General features: G+C 38.8%; 1 protein-coding gene across 1 annotated transcript in view; it reads left to right on the forward strand.

Annotated features, from left to right (window-relative positions):
• The first annotated feature begins 559 nt into the window (after positions 1–559).
• The window catches only part of prkd3 (protein kinase D3), a 32,117-nt gene continuing 11,843 nt past the window's right edge, over positions 560–20,833 (forward strand). Inside the window, exons 1-8 of the mRNA XM_047393225.1 lie at positions 560–698; positions 9,799–9,930; positions 10,281–10,438; positions 13,870–14,065; positions 14,145–14,222; positions 14,504–14,687; positions 16,049–16,172; positions 16,349–16,426. Of these exons, the coding sequence (XP_047249181.1) occupies positions 584–698; positions 9,799–9,930; positions 10,281–10,438; positions 13,870–14,065; positions 14,145–14,222; positions 14,504–14,687; positions 16,049–16,172; positions 16,349–16,426 (1,065 nt within the window). The 5' untranslated portion in view covers positions 560–583. The remainder of the gene's footprint in view (positions 699–9,798; positions 9,931–10,280; positions 10,439–13,869; positions 14,066–14,144; positions 14,223–14,503; positions 14,688–16,048; positions 16,173–16,348; positions 16,427–20,833) is intronic.

The raw sequence follows: 20,833 nt of genomic DNA on the forward strand, positions 1-20,833 counted from the left end.
GTCTTTACTTCATCTTTGTCTTAATTTTCCCTTCTTTACCAGCTCCTTTTTCATGGTCACTTGAGTTAACCTTGATTATATGTCTTTTGGTCAGTTTTGGTCAGAACGCTAGCAGTGAAAATGTCTACTGAGCCGAAGGTCACAGTAGTATGGAAACCTAGATGCTTTTTCTTTCACAAGTTAACGATCCGCTAATAGAAAAATCTAGCCTTTATGATCTGATTGCTGTCCTAAAAATGGGAGCCCTTTGAGTTGCATTTCCTCATGCCTTGTAGTGTAAATTCCTCTGAAATGAGGAAAGGAGGCCTAAGCAAGGGTGCATTTCCTCAGTCATCATGAATCATTCAGAATACTACTGTACTTCTACAAGTGGTGATGTAAGCCTGTGGAGATGGCATTATGTGATTATTTGTGCTTTTGGGTATTTTTGGAGTCTTTTATCTTTTAAATTGTTTTGTGCAACAATTTTAATCTGGCACATAAAAATAAATGTTACCGATATGTTTAATTTGCATCATTTATTTACCTAATGTCTTTATGTCTGTTCAATTGTCTTCAGTTCCCAGAGTGTGGCTTCTTCGGCATGTATGACAAGATCCTGCTGTTCCGCCATGACCTAAATGACGAGAACATCCTGCAGAGGTTGACCTCAGTAGAAGACATCCATGAAGGGGACCTCATTGAGGTGGTGCTGTCTGGTATGTATGCAAACAATTAAGGAGGATGTAAAAATGGTGTAGTGTTCTCTTCTTATAAGCACATTGTATTAATGCAGGAGATGAACAAAAATGCTTTTAAACAAACTGCAGCATATCCCTGTTCCTGTGTTTTTTGCATAAACATTTTTACATGTTTTACTGTGCCGTGTTAAAGTATTCAAAGTTCTTCCCATTGTGTCAAATTACATCCACAGACGTCACTGTGTTTTACACTGAAATTTCTACAAATGAAAAGTATAATGTGCCTGTCCATATGTTCAGCCCATTTTTACTGTGATGTGCCTAAAAAAAAATAAAAAAATGCAGTGCACACTGTCTTTCAGAAGTCACCTTATTAGTGGACCCCACCTGCATGCAATGTAAGTGTAAATGCAGCTGTTCTGTGAAGGCCTCAGAGGTTTCTTAGAGAAGATTAGTGAACAACCAGCATCATGAAGACCAAGGAACACAGCAGAGATAGTGATAAATCTATGGAGAAGTTTGAATCACTGTTAAGTTATACAATAATACACCAAGCCTTGAATATCGATCTGAGCACTGCTAAATCCATTACTTTAAAATAGAGCACTGGCACAGCTGCAAACCTACCCACCTAAGTTGAAAGGCTGACGAGGAGATAATTATTCAGAGGAGCCAACAGATCCATAGTAGCTCTGGTGGAGCTTCAGACATCCAGAGCTAAGGTGGGAAATGCACTCTACAAACAGGCCTTTCATGGTGGTGGGTGGTAAAAAGAAAACACCATAGAGGGTCTCTTCGCATTTTGCCACAAAGCATGTAGTGGAGAAAACAAAGATTTGGAAGAGGTTGAAATGTAACTTTTTTGCCTGTACTTTAAATTCTGTGTGGAGAAAAGCTAACGCCCTGAAGACAAAATGAAACATGGTGGTGGCAGCATCATGCTGTGGGGAATACATTTCTATCCATTCAGTCTGACTGAGATTGAGGTATTATGTAAAGAAGAATGGGCAAAGATTTCAGTCTCCAGATGTAAAAAAAGCTGGTAGAGAGATTCTTCAAAAGACTTGCAGCTGTAATTGCAAAATATTTGCTCAGTGGGACTGATTCCAAATCTATTCCACACTTTTCAGATGTCATTTGTTGCAAATCGTGACATTTTCCTGCCCCTTGACAACTATTCACTACTTGGTGTTGGTTTAACACAGAAATAAACAAAAACATTGATTGAGGTTTATGTCACTAACTAGAAAATTCAAGGGGTGTGAATACTTTTATATCTAGTATCTTTTTTGCATTAGATAAAAGCTGGGAAAAGCCAAGATAGAGGCTGGACCAACAAATTTAATGAGAAACGTTTGACACAAAGTTGACAACATCATTTTAATCTTCAGTCTGACAGTTTGTGGTCAACTCTATATACAGTTTATAATACTTGGAAACTAGCAAGTTTTGCTTCAGTCTATTCTTCTCCAAACAAACTTGACATCATGCTTCTACAGACTTCCAATTCAGGAGAAAAGTTAACAAAAAAAATCACAGATGTGTTTAAACCAACTGTTTTAAAATCCATACAGTTGTTGGAAATTAATAGACTTGAGCTTCACTTTTAATAGACTTAAATGCTCACATGCCTTCCAGAAAACGCTAGTTATTTTTAGGTCAACAGCGCTGAACTGAGTTCAGGACTTTCTGTACTTAATAAAACTAGCTGCATTAATAACATAACTTCAGACATGCTATAAGAGATTCTTCTGATCAGTGTCGCCAGTACATGTTTGTTTGTCGTCCTTCCGCATCAGTTTTGCTCACCTTTGTATCGGCTTCACAGGTGTGAGCCTTTTTTCTTTCTCATTTCCTTCAATGAATGAATCAGCTTCCTTTCCAAGCATTGAGACTTAAAAAATGGCTCAGAATATCCATTCTGCCTTTATCTGTTCTGCAGCTCCATCTGTCTCTACTGGGAAGCACCTGATACCACCTGTGCTGCATATCCGACGCTCTCTCCTGGGCTGAGGGGTTTGCTTGCAGGGATTTAGACAGCGGATGACTATAGGTTTAGGATCCCAGGATTCTTCAGGCATCAGGGCTGAGGAATGTAGACTTAAGACTGGAGAACTTCCTTCTTTTTTTCTTTCTTTATATCTGTTTGTCTTTTTGTTTCAGTTTTTAGCTGTCTGCCTGCCTTCATTCTCTCTTACCTAATCCATCCTACCCCCCTAAACTCATCTGCAGGTGTAAGCTATAAAAGTTGAGCTAGACGATATCTGATCTGCCTGATTAAAGCTCCTGTGGAAGATCTGACGTTTGCTACAAACCAAAATCATCTTTTTTTAGGTTTAATTGAACATTTAATGCAGATCGCGACACAGAAACAAAACAAAGCTCCACATTCCTTTCAAAATACAAATCTTTTCAGCTCCACAACTTGTCTCCCATCATCTTCCGCTCGTTTCTCCTCTGCTGGTATGTTGTTGGATTCTGTGGCTGTGGGACGATCTGAATATCTTCCTCTCTGCAGGAGAGAGGCAGAGGTGGCTTTTTCTTGGCTGGGAGCTCAAAGTGAAAAGCCCTTGTTTTTCCTGCAGTAAGTGAATGTAGTAGACCCACGGAGTGTAAACAGGCTCTGATGTGCAGGGCGGCCCCTGGACACAGCAGACACTGTGCAGAGCTGTCTTGGCCGTGGTTTGGCTTCACTGTTTGTCTCTTTGTTCTGTTTTTTACTTCTTTTTAAAGCTACTAGCCCAACTTTTGAGTACTTACTTTCGATATAGTTTGTCACCAAAAGAACAACTTGTCTTTGTTCGTTTCACAATTTGTTTTGCTATTTTGTTGTAAATCTTTATTTATTCAGGATAAAATCTACCCTCCCCAAAACAAGCTTCCCAAGGCTTTCAGACTTTCTGATTTCAAAATCAGACAAAAACAGGTAGAAATCTACCCCAAAAACAGCCCTGGTAGGTAGTAGTTTTTAGATTGACCTTAAACAAAAGGTGGAGCTTTGTAATGGGAGGATGCTAAGAATTTCTTTATTGGTTCAAAATTTCATTATTTAATTTCAGTCATCTACCAATTTTTGCTCCTCTGCAGTTCAGTTTCTGTGAGGTCTGAATTGAATGAACTGAGTTCTGTATTTTTGTTTGCAAACACAATATTTAAACCCAGCCACCCATACTGAATATCAAAGTTTTCATAACGCTTACATTCAAATAAACTGATAAAATCCAACAACCTTGGTGGAAATATTTATTTAAAGGAAGCGGAGACTCCACGGATAAGGACAGAGGGAGTAAGGCTCTCATCAAAGCCTTTTTTAGAGGTTTTAACAGGTTAAGTTTGAATTTTTTTCAGTCTTTATGTTCTAAGATACAGACAAAAGCAAACCCAACAGCTGTGAATTGTTGATCTTGTGTTCCTATTAGATATATCTCACAGGATCTAATTATTAAAGGTTTGTAGATTATTACAAACATTTTCTGAGTCATACTTGATTGTAATACAGCTTCAGAGCTTAACCACTATGATGCTGTCATAAATTATGCTCTGCCTTGTCCTTCCTCCCACAGTTGGGAGTCAGGATTGGCACAGTTCATTCATCTTCCTGTACATTTTCACTCCATTTGAAATGAAGTGGCTTTTAATGTATACCTGCTAGGAAACGATCTGAGATTAATGCTGTATTAGTCTGGTTGCACCAATTTTAATAACACTCTGAACTTAGCTGTTGCCTTTGACGGAGAACGGGGTCCCCAGATCAAAGCAGCAGGAAGACCCACTTAGCATAAGGGGACATAATCTGCATAAACAGCCGTTTAAACTGGAAGCACACAAAAAATCAGGTTCTGGCAAGTCAAGTTCTGGAGGAAAAAAAAAAACGTTCAGGAAGCCATAGTCAAATGTGCTTTATTTTGTACATCAATTTCTGTTCTTCTTGTAGTTTTCCTCATCATTTCTGGTTTTTTTTAAAATCATTTTTCTCCTTCATAGTTTTATACATGTTTGCTACAGCAAAACGTTTAAGCTGTATATGAGAACACTGCATCAATTTCAGTAAAATTTTGACCATGCTAAAACACAAAGAAGCAATTTGTGTAGAGACTTACTGTAAAAAATATTCATACAGCTTAAACGTCTCTATATATTGTCATACTACAATAACAATCTTCAATGTATTTTATTGAGCTTTTATGTATAAAACAACACGACGTTGTGCATAATTGTGAAGTGGAAGGGAAATGATGCTTGATTTCCAAATGTTTTTGCGAATAAATGTCTGAATAGTGGTATGCCTTTGTATTCAGCACACATGAGTCTCATAATTCTACATAAAATCCTGTGCAACCAACTGCCTTCAGAGTTGACTAACTAGTAAATAGATTCCACCTGTGTGTAATTCAATCTCAGCTGTTCTGTGAATGCCTCAGAGGTGTGTTGGTGAACAATAGTGAACAAACAGCATCATGAAGACCAAGGAACACAGCCCACAGGTCAGGAATTAAGTTGTGGAGAACCTTAATGCAGGGTTAGGTTATAAAACTGCAAAGACATCCCTATTCACCTCAGCTGATAGGCTGAGTAAGGAGAGCATTAATCAGAGAAGGAGCCAGTTGACCTGTGGTAACTCTGGAGGAGCTGCAGAAATCTACAGCTCAGATCAGAGAATCTATTGACACATCTATTAGTCATGCACTCCACAAATCTGGCCTATATGGGGCCAGATTTGTGGGGGTGGTATAATGGTGGTATCTACATCATGATGTTTTTTAGGGAAGCTGGTCAGAGTGTATGGGAAGAACAGTGGAGCTAAATCCTGAAAGAAAAGCTGTTAGGGGCTGCACAGGAGGCTAGGGTTGGGGCTCATCTTCTAGCAGGACAATGACATTAAACATACAGCCAGAGATACATTTGTGTTTCTTAGATCAAATTATAATCATGTGTTGGAATGACCCAGCAAAGTTCAGACCCAAACTGAGCTGAGAGTTGTTCAAAGAAGACTGGACAAAAAATTCAGTCTCTAGATTTGCAAAGCTGGTAAAGATGAACCCCAATAGACCTGCAGCTGTAATTTGTAATAAGTGAAAGGTGGTTTTTCATATTATTGGCTCAGCGGGGATGAACATGAATGCAAGCCACACTTTTATTTTTGTTTGTAAAAAGTTTTAAAAACACTTTTTGTTTCATTCCACTTCATAATTTTTCACTACTTTTAGGTTGGTTTGTCACACAATGCCGTGAAGTTGGTGGTTGCAATGTGACAAAATGTGAAAAAGCATAAAGGGGGAAAAATACTTCTGCCAAGAACTGTAATGAGTCTCATTGGTGTCACCGGAGTCATTCTCTGGCTTAAACATGTAAAGTTCGCAACTTAAATAATTTGAAATCTGTGTTTAAATCTGGCAAAAGTCATTGTTTCTCCACATTGTTTACCACTTTTAGCTCGTCAACTCCATTCTTGTGCCACTTGTGATGTCATTGACCCAAACACACAAAAAGCACATTTAGTGGTTTTTTATCTTCTGTGTGCTTCTTAATAACTGTATTTTGTGAAATCTTGCAGTGGAAATCAATACTTCTTTATCCAGTTGTTTTAATTATCAATTCTTATTAGTAAAAGATAAAAAAACACCACTGGATAATATCTTTAAAACTCCACCGACTTTCAGAAACTCTTTACTAATGGCCATGTGAGAAAATGTTTTATAATACCTCCTGTTACTCATAAACACCACACACTTATTTTCATCAGATGGAAAGTTTTTTCTTTTTATCTCGGTGGCTAATAGCAAACAGATACTGCATTTATGGTTGAGATAAAATCCCTAAAAGATAAAAACGTCATGTCTGTGTTTGGTGGTGCTTGTTGCTAATTGGCAAGAGAGGCGTTTGACAAGACTGCGACTTCTAAGAAATGACCCGTTGTTAGGCAACATTTGTGAATGCTGCTATGTTCTCCTGTTGACATGTGACCCGCTGGAGTTCTTTCTTATGTGTCAATGTATGCTTTGTATTTAATTCAATAAGGAATTTAATACAATGATTTAGTATTGTGACATGAAAATGTGGAAAACTGCTACGTTTATTTATTTATTTATTTATTTATGGTTTTAACTCAAAAGTTGACCTGAAGCTTGCTCTCCAAGTTGGAATGCTGTTTCCGGTTTCATAAAAATACATTAAATTGATTAAAAAGAACAAAGTTCCCTTGTATTGTGGTCAGTTTCATTATAGAAACTAGCGTCAAGGATGTCCTTTTCATCCTAAAGGAGAATGTGAAACTACCACACGCTGCGTGATATCACCTTTGCCACCTCATCGGCTTTCACAGCATAACCTCGGTGTGAAGATTAACTGCCCCTTGTTGGATGCTGTGGCTTCGTCAATGATTGCATGGGAACAGCAATGAGAGAAAACAGCGTGTCAGTCACAAGCATGGACAAATGGGTTATGTAGTCCTCTTCTTCACATGTACAGTTATCCACAGCCGTGATTAATCAACACTTGTTCCCAGCAGTGAACCCAGTGTTCACTTTGAAAATAATGAAGGATTAGGGGAAAAAAAGGAGAAAGGGAGAAATATTTGAAACTTGGCTAGATTAGATCTTATCCTGTCAGATAAATAGATTGATTAGGATAAATTATTGTTCATGGGTGTGTCTTATCAATTGATAGACTGACTAAACAGAATTTTTACTGTTGCAGATGTGATGCCCTCTACTGCAGCAACGATGGTATAGCAGCAATGTTTGCAGAGCATCCTCTTGCTTGATCATTTATAATGACATGCTGTGCTCTTACTTCACAAGTTGATATGGATTTCTGAGGTCTTATTTCAGTTTCTGTCACATGTAGCACAGGACTCTGCTCTGTCTTGACAGCTTTTTGCATATAGTTTTGGTTGGCATAGGAAGACCCTGGATTTCACTTAGTCTCCCTTCAATGGAGAATGTATCTTTAGAACAGTCTAGATCATGCAGATTCTTGCCATATGAGAGGATATGCACCATAAAGCAAACTGAACACTGCTGAGCTTCATCATTAATTTTTCTAATTCTTCTTTTTGACTCGAGAAATAATCTAAAACGCTCCAGCTCAGTTTCAAACACACAGTGTCCTAATAGAAATAGAAAACCAGGATCTGCTATTGTGCCAGTTGCAAACATGTTGTAATTACCCCATCACATCCTAGCCTCATTAACCAATCAGATGTAAACTTTTACTGTGTTCCTATAGTGCCTTGCTAAAGTAAAGTGCCCCTTAAGGTTTTTCACATTTTAACATGCTATCCTACCTGAGCTGTCGAACTCTGCAGCTCCTCCAGAGCTACCACTGACCTCTATGTATCGACAAATTACATTCTGCAGACAAGAGCAAAAGAAAAAAGATTTTATAAGTGGGCTGCACGTGGCTGCAGTTGTTAGCACTTTTGCCTTACAGCAAGAAGGTCCTGGGTGCGAATCTTGGTGTGGAGTCTTTCTGCACTAAATTTGCATGTTCTACCAGTGTATGCGCATGTTCTCTCCAGGTATTCCAGCTTCCTCCCGCAGTCCCAAAACATGACTGTTAGGTTAACTGGTTTCTCTAAACTGTGTGTGTGTGCATGGTTGTTTGTACTGGGTTTTTCTCTGCGACCCGACTAACTTGACTTGTGACCTGTCCAGGTCCAGGGTGTACACAGTCTTTTACCCACTGACTGCTGAAGTTAGGCAGTTCAGAGTGCAGAAGATTTATGCTTAAGGCTCCTTTTGCGAAGGTTGGCAGGAAGCTCTGTCTCAGTTCATCTACTGTACTGATGCTTTCAACAGAGTAGAAACTTGTTGAACTCGTTCAGGAAAAAACACCTTGTAATATTTTGGTAGCCCTGTCGAGTATAGTTAGAAACTGCTACCATGCTGGTTGTCTAAGGAGTCTTAGAAGTAAGAAACAAGTTAAACAAACAAACCAGACCATTCTGAAGATCACAAACATCTGGCTAAAAGTTGTCTTTCTTAGTCTTAGTCGATAGGTAGTTTGTAGCAGAGGACTTCTCGTTGTTTTCCTTTGCATATACTAAAAGCAAACTATCTTCAAAAAGCCCTTTTCAACACTTGGTGCTCTTAGGTGGTGAAAATATCCCTGGTTTATGGAGCATCTGAGATGTAGCTATCAAAACATTTTCTTTTTTCTTTTTTTTTTATTGCTGTTATTGTGTCCATTTTTAATGGTAATTTCATTTCATACAGAATTACTAACCAAAAAACATTTTATCAGGGTAATACTTTTCTACTTTCGTTGGGTAAGCATGTATTAACCAATCAGCTCAGGTTCTCACAGAACAGCTATATTTGCACTAAGGTTAAATTATACACAGAGGAACTTTGTTTACTGTTTAGGTGACTTCTGAAGACATTTGGTGCACTGAATTTTCCTTAAGAGTATCGGAGTAAAGGGGGCTGAATACAAATGGACGCCACCCTTTATAGATTTAGTTAACTGGTATTTTGAAATTCATTGATGTTTGTGGTTGTAGCATGACAAAACGTGAACATGTTAAGGTGTACTGTGTAAAGACTTTTGCAAGGAACTGTAGAGGGCATCGGTTACTCTGACGATACATTTAAATTTGAAGTGAAAATAGCATATGCCAACTTTGTGCTGGAAAAAACACAAATAAGTCTGATTTGTTTGGCAGAAAATAAAACAATGAATAAAATGGGGCCTTATTACCTGAAGTTTCTTCTGGAGTGCAGTAGCTGAAGATGGCATAGTTAAAAACGGAGATTAATTTTCCACTGCTGTTTATATAGTTACTGCAGCATGATTTGAACTTCAAATTGAGACAAAATAAAGATACAAAATGCTGACTTATTCTACTTACCTACTGCTACTAAATCTAAAATGCCAAGATATGAACAACTTTTCTAACCAGGACGCCCCTCATAAAGTGCCAAGATTGTTTTGTTTTTTGTAATAGTTTGCTGTTAAAAGATTGATGTGACCACAAATGTGGTTTGCTCTCTTTATGATTCTTTTTCATCTGTCCTCATTATGCATTTTCTGCCATTTTTTTTGCTATTATCTACATTTGTTCTACTTTTTCATTTGATAAAACCACATCATTTAAATTTTTTTTCTTTGTCTGTAGCTCAAGCCACAGTTGAGGACTTCCAGATCCGACCTCATGCCCTCTATGTACACTCCTACAAGGCCCCCACCTTCTGCGACTACTGTGGAGAGATGCTGTGGGGTCTCGTCCGTCAGGGGCTCAAATGTGAAGGTTGGAAACACATGAAAATCGGGAAAAAATTTGTAAAGACTTGATTTTTTTGGTAACTTAGTCAAGCTCAGCCCAAATTCCCAAACAGCTTAAAAAGGTTTAATGATCTATCTAATTAGTATTGCTGTTTCTGATTCAGATTTAAATGAAATCCTTTTGATTGATCACATTATAGTTCCAACGCTCTCTGATCGTTATTTAAGTTTAGTTTATTTGTAAAATATAGTCATCAATTCCCACAGTCTTGGCTTTTTATCAGTTGGGCCACATTGTGGTGATTTTTGCCAGGTAAGAAAATCTTTTTTTTTAAGTTTTAAGCTGATGAGATTTGTTTTCTGTCCATTTTTCAGGATGTGGGCTGAACTATCACAAGCGTTGTGCCTTCAAGATCCCAAATAACTGTACTGGAGTGAGGAAAAGGCGGTTATCCAACGTTTCACTGCCTGGACCATCTCTATCCGTTCCGAGAGCGCTGCCTGCTGAAAATGCAGTGGTTGTTCCTGATGAGGTGAGCTTTTATTGAAGGAACTCTTAATAACGTTTAGTTATGCATAGTACTTCTTTGTTAACCAGAGTGAGTTGTTTTTTTTATGTTTTCACAGACACTGAAATGCCAGATGAGTTTTCACTTGCGGTTTAATGTTTACAAACCTCAGATGTGGCTCTTTTTTATGACCATGCTGTAGAATACCACTGATGCAGAAAATTAAATTTAGCTGCACTGACAGTGTGAAGCTCCTCAGTAAGGTCTTATGAAACAAATTTCACATAAAGCTACAGAGGAGTCTTTCCTACTGTGTGTCCACGCCAAAGGTCATGAAGAAATGTAATTATGTTAATGATATTAAAAGTCCATTGAATTCCAAGTTTTTGCAACTGCTAATGTTTTCTTAAAAAATGTTTGTCACTCCCATTTCTGCCGGATGTTTCCAAACTGCTTAAAATATTCTAATAAAACAGGAACTTTATGCTCTTATGTGGTAAAACAGGGTGAAGTTAATAACCTTTTTTGTGGGCTTGGAAAGTCATTCAAAGACTCTGAGATATTTCTTATTCTCTTTTTAGGAATTTAAAATTCTAGAATACTTTGAGTACGCCTATCAACCATGTTTTGCCAGTTGACCCTAAAAGGAACTAGCTCTGAATTCTGTCCAGCCTGGTGAAAATGAATTAATTCATATTTATAGTTTACCTTCTAAACATTCTGAACAGTGGTGATTGCTCTAAGACTGCAAGGGAAGCTCAGCTTCCCCTAAAATGTCAAAAAATAAGTGATCGAATATATACTGTTGTGTGTACATGTCACTGACTAAATATGCGCTACAACGCGCTCAACTTCTGTTCAGAATCAGCTTCTTATCACTGGTAACGACGCGGCTTTCCTCTCACTCATTCCCGCAGCTTCACAGTGCTTTAAACAGTGAGTTCAATAGCGAAGCAAAAATGTTGGGCTTTGTCCCGTCCAGCGGACGCTCAGCGTCTCTGGGGGTCTATGGGGCAGTGGGCTGGCCTCGGCTGGCCCGGACGCTCAGCTTCTGCATGATGATTGGATGATCTGTCTGAGGCTGAATCTCTTTTTGATTGACAGTGAAATCAGCGAATCAGCGATCTTGAAATTGAGCTTCCCTCCTTGAAAGACCAGCATCCACCACTGATTCTGAACTAAGATCACAGCTCCAACATGAGCTAGTTGTCCATTTATTGTATTTTTTCTGATTTTGGTTTTAAGGGAGTGAAAACTCTACATTGCTCCCCTTTAATTAAATCTTGATTCTGTTTAAGCACATTAGATGGCAACATTTGGAGAAATGTAAACTCAAGATATCTGTGCTGTTCTTTCAGCTGCTTACAAGCAAGGTGGTCTGAGGGAAGCGTTAGAAGCTGCAGCTTCTCTGGTTGTCTTTGCTGTATCTCCTCACCATAAACAAAAAATTGGGCTGCAAAACACCATCAGTTTAACCCGTTAGTTTAAAGGGTTAGGACTTGAGCCATAAAGCGAATCCGAAGGAGTCATAGTCAGGTTTAAAGCGAGTCGAGATGCATCCTAACAAAGACAGGAAAAACCACCTACACATTGGGCAAACAACTGATCAAGCAAGTGCTCGCCCTGAAGGAAAATTCTGCAGTTCTATTCTGTATATGCCAAACGTTTCCCCAAAAAACTGCGTAAATCTAAATAGAGCACAGTTAAATGCCCTCAGGCTGAGCTTTGTTCACTTCAAGTTCGTCATGTAAAGTTATTGCAACATTCAGTTAAAAGTTCTCAAAAATGTGTTTCCTGGAACACGTTTGAATTTGTGCTGTAATGTAACACTCCAAGATTTATGGGTGACAGAATGAGGTTGATGGACCTAGAACACAATCAACTCCACTTAGAAGATCAAGTTACTGAAAATTAAACCTCATTTATTTTCATTTAGGTTTAGGACGTTTATTTCAATCAAGGAAACAATGTAATTTTATTTTTATTTTTAGAGGGAGGTGAATTTGAATGTCATCTGCCACAATTGACACTAGGGGCAGCATATACAAAGAAAACAGAACGAGGTCTAGACTAGAACCATCAGGGATGCCTTTGAATAATAGGAAATTGCTGAGGAGCATTGGCCAAGACTGACAGTCCTTCCCACTAGATAAGAGTGGAACCATTTTAGAGAAAGGTATTAAGTCCCTGCATACAGTTTGAAGCATGAGAGGAGGATCTGATGGTTGAAAGCTGCAGAACTGTGTAAAAGCAATAATGCAATAGTGTCCCCAGTCAGCATTTAAAACCAGACTGAAAATCTTTTAAGATGCCATTTTAAAAAAAAACCCACTACAACTGTGCAGAGACTATGTTCTCTAAAGCCCGGAATGAAATGGTTTTAGTAAGCATTCTGGAATTTACTTTTGATTTCCAAGGATATATTCAGCTTGTTGGAGTCTCACTACAGCAGCAGGACAAGCCGAACACAAAGGACAGTCACCCAGATCCTAAAGGTCAGAGTGAAAGTTGAAACATTGTAATGACAAAGGAGAGAGAGAAGAGGGATGAAAATGTGGATTTATCACAACAGATGAGTCATTTAATTATTTAACAGTAATATCTCCTCTGCATAATTTTCCTACATCTTGCAGCCCTGACCTGGAGGTTCCTCACAGTGGATGTGGAACCAGGTTGTTAATGCAACGGTGAGGGGCTCAGAAACCTGCTGAAGGCTTTACCAAACGTTCGAGACGTGAAAACAAAAAACAGAGTTTAGCAGAGCTTTATCCAAAAGTTGAAAACCAGGTTTACTGTCTGATTCAAAACAAATTGTTATCACAACAGCAGTTTGCAAAAGTCTTATTAGGTCTGTGACTGGGTTGGACCTGCTTCTTTGATGGAGACAAGTTTTTGTTCAGGAGTTTGGTTCTATCTTTATCTTCCAACGCAGACCAGCTTACTGAAAAGGACTCGTCACAAGGTACTGATCAGCGAATCAGAAGTGAATTTTGGTGCAACAATGGCTACAAGTTGCCAGGAGGAAATATTACATTACCAAATTTAGACTTCCCTTTCCCGTCCATCTGAAAGACAGAGTATCAGTGACTTTAGTCACATTATTGCTGTTTTTAACGAGCAAAATAGTCCAGCAACAGTTTGGAAGGCCAGGAAAACATTATTTTTAGAAACCATCTTTATATTTTAATGGCTAAACTAAGAGTTCATTTTGGTCTAATCATAAAAATCCAGCTGCCCAGATGACGTGGACAGGAAAGCAAAGACTTAAAAGACTGGAAATGATAGGTCAAAATTCAAAGTTTGTTTCATGCTAGACTTATTTCTCCTGTCTATCTCTGTCCCTCAAATCTTCAAATGTAGACTTCCTTTTCTGCTCTACTGCTGCTAGTGATTTTAATTTCTTCTGACATCTACCCCCAAACCTTTACCATGTTTGTCCGTCCTTCCAACCTCAGCAACAGCGGTCACATCAGGAGGCGGGGAAGCGCATCCTGTCCTGGAGTGGCAGGCCTATCTGGATGGATAAGATGGAGAAGACACGGGTCAAGGTGCCGCACACCTTTGCCATCCACACCTACACTCGGCCAACCATCTGCCAGTACTGCAAACGGCTACTCAAGGGTCTCTTTCGCCAGGGAATGCAGTGTAAAGGTAACACAGTGTTTGAACATGTTGACCTTTTTATTTTCAGAAAAAATGCGAACGCCTCATCATAGTTATTGCTCTCCAGACTGCAGATTTAACTGCCATAAGAGGTGTGCTTCAAAGGTACCAAGAGACTGTTTAGGGGAGGTGGACTTTAATGGTGGTAAGTACTGCTTACTTACTTACATCTATTTTTTCACATCTCTGACTTAAAATAAAAAGAAATCGGAAGTTTAATAGGGAAACAGAAAATAAGCAGATCAAAAACTGAGACAGAAATCTTTACTTGGGTATTTATTCAGTTGTGCTTTGCCACAAGTGACAAAAGAATGGAATAAATCTGTTTCTGTGAATGTTTTAGGCCTTATTTTTGCAGACGTTCTGCTGAACTCTACTCTGTAATAGTCAATACAACAAATCCCTGCATTTGACCTGAATGTTTAGAGCCAGCCAGCCCCGGGCCTGATTCTGATACTACCATGGATATGATGGAGGTGGACAGTAGTGATATGGATGGTGGAAGAAGTCTGGATGATCCAGATGAACCGTCCACTCCAGACGGGATGTTCGGCATGGATTCTCCCTTCACAGATAGAGAAAAGGATGAGGAGCCAATCAAGACTATAAGGTATGAAAAAATACAATCCCTTTGACAGATGGTCTTCTTCTGGTTGATGACATAAACATTTCTGTAGGTGGCAGTATTTACTTTGTTGTATCACTGCCACAGGTTAGTTCTTGTGCATTAGATTTGATATTTATTTTTAATGAAAGGTTTGGTAAAACATGACAGAAACATAACTGAAACTAGAGAAGTTACATTGTCTTATCTTGGTCAACTGTCTCAGATTTTTTTTAAGTTCTTTACAAAAGTATTCCTTGCTTTTGAACTTTACACATTCTGTGGCATTACACTCACAGGCATCAATGTTTTTATTGGGATTTTATGTCCTAGTGGAGAAAAGGATAAATGGTTTTCAAACATTTTGAAAATAAAAATCTGGAAACCAAGGCGTTCATTTGTGTTTTCTGCCCCTGAGTCTTCAAGTCTTTCAGGGTATGTCTTGGACAGCACATCTAGGAACAGAATAGCTCAAGAACCCTGGGAACATCTGTGTTCAAGTCTTACAGCAGATCTTCAATTATATTTAGGTCTGGACTTTAGTTAGGCCATATAACACATTAATAACTATGTTCTAAATTATTCCATTGTATGTTTAGGGTTTGTTGTCCTGTGTGAAGGTGAACCTCCACCCCAGTCTGAAGTTTTTTTTCAACCTCCAACTGGTTTTCTTCCAGGGTTGCCTTGTATTCAGCTCCATCCATCCCCCACCCCCACAGCATAATGCAGCTATTCCGCTCTGTTTATTGTTGCATTTAAGGTGGTGTGCAGTGTTTTTGTCACACATTTAGGGCTTTTTAATCATCGCTCTCCTGTTGCCTCATTTATAAAAACTACATTTGTGGACAGCATGACTAATAGTTGTCCTTGGTCTTCATGATGAGGTTTGTTCATCAATGTCCTCTAACAAACCTCTGAGACCTTCACAGAACAGCTGTATCTGTACTGAGATTAAACAACACAGAGATAGACTGTATTTACTAATTAGATGACTTCTGAAGGTTGCACAGCACTTTTTGGGGGGGTATCACAGTAAAGGAGGCTGAATACAAAGGGACAGCTCAATTTTCAGATTATTTTTTTGTAAAAATATTTGAAAGCCATATATCCTTATCCTCGCACTTAATTATGTGCTACTTTGTATTGGTCTGTCAAAATATCGGAATAAAAGACACTTATGTTTGTTTTTGTAACATGTCAAACTGTGTAAAAGTTTGAGGTGTGTGAAGAGTTTTGTGAGGGAAAGGTAAAACACTTTGCTTTCTGTTCGGTTCATTCTTTATGTTAAGACACATTTATTGAAGTGTAGTTGAGGAAAGTATTTGAGAAAACTAATATCTTGAAGAATTATGGTTTTATTTGTGTAGTCCTTCAACCAGCACCAATATTCCCCTCATGCGGGTGGTCCAGTCTATCAAGCATACCAAGAGACGGAGCTCTACTCTGGTGAAGGAGGGCTGGATGGTTCATTATACAAGCAGAGACAACCTGGTAGGACTAATACCCCTGAAATAGAGTAGCTAGCTCCTTCTGTTATCACCTGCATGCTGGTAAAATTGAGCTTCCCAAGCTGATCAGTTTGCTTATGAAATAAAATCACAGATCTTTGTGTAATTATGGAAAAGAGGATCTTAACCACCTTTTTTTTTTCTATTCTTCTTTAACAGCGGAAGAGACATTACTGGAGGCTGGACAGCAAGAGTCTGAGTCTTTTCCAGAATGACACTGGAGCTAAGTTCTATAAAGTAAGCTCAAAAGCATCTCAATTTTATGCTTGGCAAACAAGTCTTGTCCTCCACATACGGCAAAATTATTCACTTCTCTGAAAATATTCAAGACTATCTATAAAGAATTTTCTGACTTGAAATATAGAGCAGCACTGGGTTTGTTAAGTAACTTAGGCACGACACATTATATTATTGTCTTCATACATGTGAGGTATGTAAATCAGAGCCGGTGGGAGGCGCATGACTCAGCTTAAGAGCCCTCAGTGTTACAAGTGTAAAGGTACTCTAAGGTCCATGCAGCCCACTGAAATTTCCCCTCTTCTTTTTCACCTAAAAACCCAGCCTCTCCCTTGCATGTGAAAGGGTCACATCACCAACAGCATTTGTTAGCCGTTTTTTTTCCCTCACTCAGCAGACGGGAGATTTGAAGGGCATTTTAAACTTCAGAGGATTTGGACTTGCAGGCTGTGAGATTTCCCCTTTTTGGATTTCCAAACTTATTTTAAAAACAGTGGTGAATGTAAGTGAGTGACTGTAATTTGATGTGCGAAGATTGTGCGACACTTCCCTCTCCGTGGCAAACACAGTAGTTAGTCATTACTCAGCCACAGGGGCTTAATAAAGCAGTAATTACACACCAAACGCTGAGGGAAGGGAACTGCAGCCTGAAAAGTAAAGACTTCCCCATGTTTTTTGGTGCTTGCTAAGAGATGTGTGACACCGACACGCTTTTGAGTTGTGGTCAGAGGTATGTTGCAGTGGGATGATGCATAGGGTGCAGAGTTTCTAGCTTTGAATGTGTGTCAAGCAGGTGGTTTCATACATGGCTAAGTACAGTCCTGCTTTTCACATTTTCTGGCTTACTGCTTGAAAAAGAAGAAATAAACAAAAGGGAAAAAAATCCCTCTCCCTTCTTTCCTATTTATTCTGTCACACCCTTCATCTTCTGCCACTAAAGCCTCAGAGAGGAAACCTCAGTGGGGACAGACTCCTCAGGGTGTGTTTACTGCCGACTTTATGTGGTTCTTTATTATCAACTTGGCACTCAACTGCATTTGAAATCCTCAGCAGGCAAATTGAAGGGTTGCTGCAAATCTCTCTTCTTTTTTTTCATAGACTGGTCTTTGTTCTACATCAGTAGATTGTTCAGTCCAGTCCAGTTTGATTCTTCTTATTTTATTTCACTATACAGGTCCTTCTCAAAATATTAGCATATTGTGATAAAGTTCATTATTTTCCATAATGTCATGATGAAAATTTAACATTCATATATTTTAGATTAATTGCACACTAACTGAAATATTTCAGGTCTTTTATTGTCTTAATATGGATGATTTTGGCATACAGCTCATGAAAACCCAAAATTCCTATCTCACAAAATTAGCATATTTCATCTGACCAATAAAAGAAAAGTGTTTTTAATACAAAAAACGTCAACCTTCAAATAATCATGTACAGTTATGCACTCAATACTTGGTTGGGAATCCTTTTGCAGAAATGACTGCTTCAATGCGGCATGGCATGGAGGCAATCAGCCTGTGGCACTGCTGAGGTCTTATGGAGGCCCAGGATGCTTCGATAGCGGCCTTTAGCTCATCCAGAGTGTTGGGTCTTGAGTCTCTCAACGTTCTCTTCACAATATCCCACAGATTCTCTATGGGGTTCAGGTCAGGAGAGTTGGCAGGCCAATTGAGCACAGTGATACCATGGTCAGTAAACCATTTACCAGTGGTTTTGGCACTGTGAGCAGGTGCCAGGTCGTGCTGAAAAATGAAATCTTCATCTCCATAAAGCTTTTCAGCAGATGGAAGCATGAAGTGCTCCAAAATCTCCTGATAGCTAGCTGCATTGACCCTGCCCTTGATAAAACACAGTGGACCAACACCAGCAGCTGACACAGCACCCCAGACCATCACTGACTGTGGGTACTTGACACTGGACTTCTGGCATTTCCTTCTCCCCAGTCTTCCTCCAGACTCTGGCAGCTTGATTTCCGAATGACATGCAGAATTTGCTTTCATCCGAAAAAAGTACTTTGGACCACTGAGCAACAGTCCAGTGCTGCTTCTCTGTAGCCCAGGTCAGGCGCTTCTGCCGCTGTTTCTGGTTCAAAAGTGGCTTGACCTGGGGAATGCGGCACCTGTAGCCCATTTCCGGCACACGCCTGTGCACGGTGGCTCTGGATGTTTCTACTCCAGACTCAGTCCACTGCTTCCGCAGGTCCCCCAAGGTCTGGAATCGGCCCTTCTCCACAATCTTCCTCAGGGTCCGGTCACCTCTTCTCGTTGTGCAGCGTTTTCTGCCACACTTTTTCCTTCCCACAGACTTCCCACTGAGGTGCCTTGATACAGCACTCTGGGAACAGCCTATTCGTTCAGAAATTTCTTTCTGTGTCTTACCTTCTTGCTTGACGGTGTCAATAGTGGCCTTCTGGACAGCAGTCAGGTCTGCAGTCTTACCCATGATTGGGGTTTTGAGTGATGAACCAGGCTGGGAGTTTTAAAGGCCTCAGGAATCTTTTGCAGGTGTTTAGAGTTAACTCGTTGATTCAGATGATTAGGTTCATAGCTCGTTTAGAGACCCTTTTAATGATATGCTAATTTTGTGAGATAGGAATTTTGGGTTTTCATGAGCTGTATGCCAAAATCATCCGTATTAAGACAATAAAAGACCTGAAATATTTCAGTTAGTGTGCAATGAATCTAAAATATATGAATGTTAAATTTTCATCATTACATTATGGAAAATAATTAACTTTATCACAATATGCTAATATTTTGAGAAGGACCTGTACATTTATCAGTATTCTGTCCACAAATTCAGAATATAAACATGACTTTACGTTATGTACATAAACTTCTATACAGCAACTCACATATGGAACAATTGTAAAATAATATAAAATTGTTGTGAAGAATGCAAAACTTTCAGCTTCAGTCAAGTTTGCTTTCACACACTTTTTATTTTATGATCTTTATATGCAATTTTCAATTATCTAAAACTACCGGTAGCAACTGAATCTTTGCTCCTGAAACCCCATCTATCAACACTGTAATAAAATCCTATTGAACCAAATATCCTATTTTTCATTCCAATTTTAAAAGGTCCTCTTCTTAAGTTTCCATTTCAACAACCACAGTTTAGACAGTATTTATTTTATCTAAACCACTCAATTGTAGTTCATCCCCAGAACAAAAGATATGTCATTTGCAAGCAAACAAAATTGTAGTTTACTAGATACACCACAAATGACAGTAATATATATAAATTAAAAAGTTTCGGTTCTAACACAGAACCTTTTGCGACTCCACATTTAATGCTTTTGAGCTCTTTTGTTTCATTGTTAACCTGTGCAACTATTTTATGTGTATCAAATAGCTTCTCAACTACCCAACGCCTGTTAAAGCCTGTAACTAAGTTCTTTCTGCATGGAGTTTGCATGTTGTCTTTGTCCATGTCTGCGTTTTCTCCGGGTGCTCCGGCTCCCTCCCACAGTTCAAACATATCATGTTAGGTTAATTGGTCTCTCTAAATTACCCCTATGTATGAGTGTGTGTGTATGTCTGTCCTGTGTGTCTCTCCGTTGCTCTGTGATGGAGCAAGTTCTGGAGATATATGCCCCCCACGACTGTACAAGTATTGCTTTCTTTTTGTTGCTGTCTCAACTTTGTTAAAGTGAAGTAACGCAAATGGTGAGATCAGTTTACTCTGAATCCATACGGATTCTCCCTCAATATTATGTTTTTCTGTTAAACTGTTAACTTTTTGTATTGTCAGTTTTTTAAGCAATTTAAAAACTGTAAAGCAATGACACAGATCTACAATCAGATTCCCTCTGTGCTAAAGGGTTAACATGGCAATCAAAGCATTGTTTTTAGGGTAGCAAAAATCATATCTTTTGTTTTATTCAGGTGGAAAAACAACCTATCATTAAATTATGTCATTCACAGAACAAAAAAATAAAAACCTTTTATTTCAGTTTAAACGTAATTATAGTCCAGTCTGATAATAATTGTAAATGCGAAAGCAGTACTGTTTACATTTGAAGAAGAGTGTCATTCTCATTTTATCTGGAGATACACCACACTGAAAGTACGAATTACAAATATAAGTGAAATGTTTAACTATGCAATCAATACATACATTTTTTGTAATACTTGTATCAAGATTTTTACTTGCCTCCCCAATAAACATTGATTATATAACTTATAACTTAATATCTTAAAAACGTCTTGTCATTTTTGTTTTATTTCGCTAAGGTTTTCTCTGGTCTGCTGCTCATCAGTGTGTGGCCACCGTCCTTCTCTCTCTGCTTCCCTTTATACCCTCGATCTGATTAGTGGTGGTCCTGTGGTGGCATAGCAGCCATTTGCACCATTTGGAAGCCATAATGGCCCACTGTTTGAAGATGAGACCTCTGTACTT

The sequence above is a fragment of the Girardinichthys multiradiatus genome, chromosome 19 (assembly GCF_021462225.1).
Source record: "Girardinichthys multiradiatus isolate DD_20200921_A chromosome 19, DD_fGirMul_XY1, whole genome shotgun sequence".
In the NCBI taxonomy this organism is placed as follows: Eukaryota; Metazoa; Chordata; class Actinopteri; order Cyprinodontiformes; family Goodeidae; genus Girardinichthys; species Girardinichthys multiradiatus.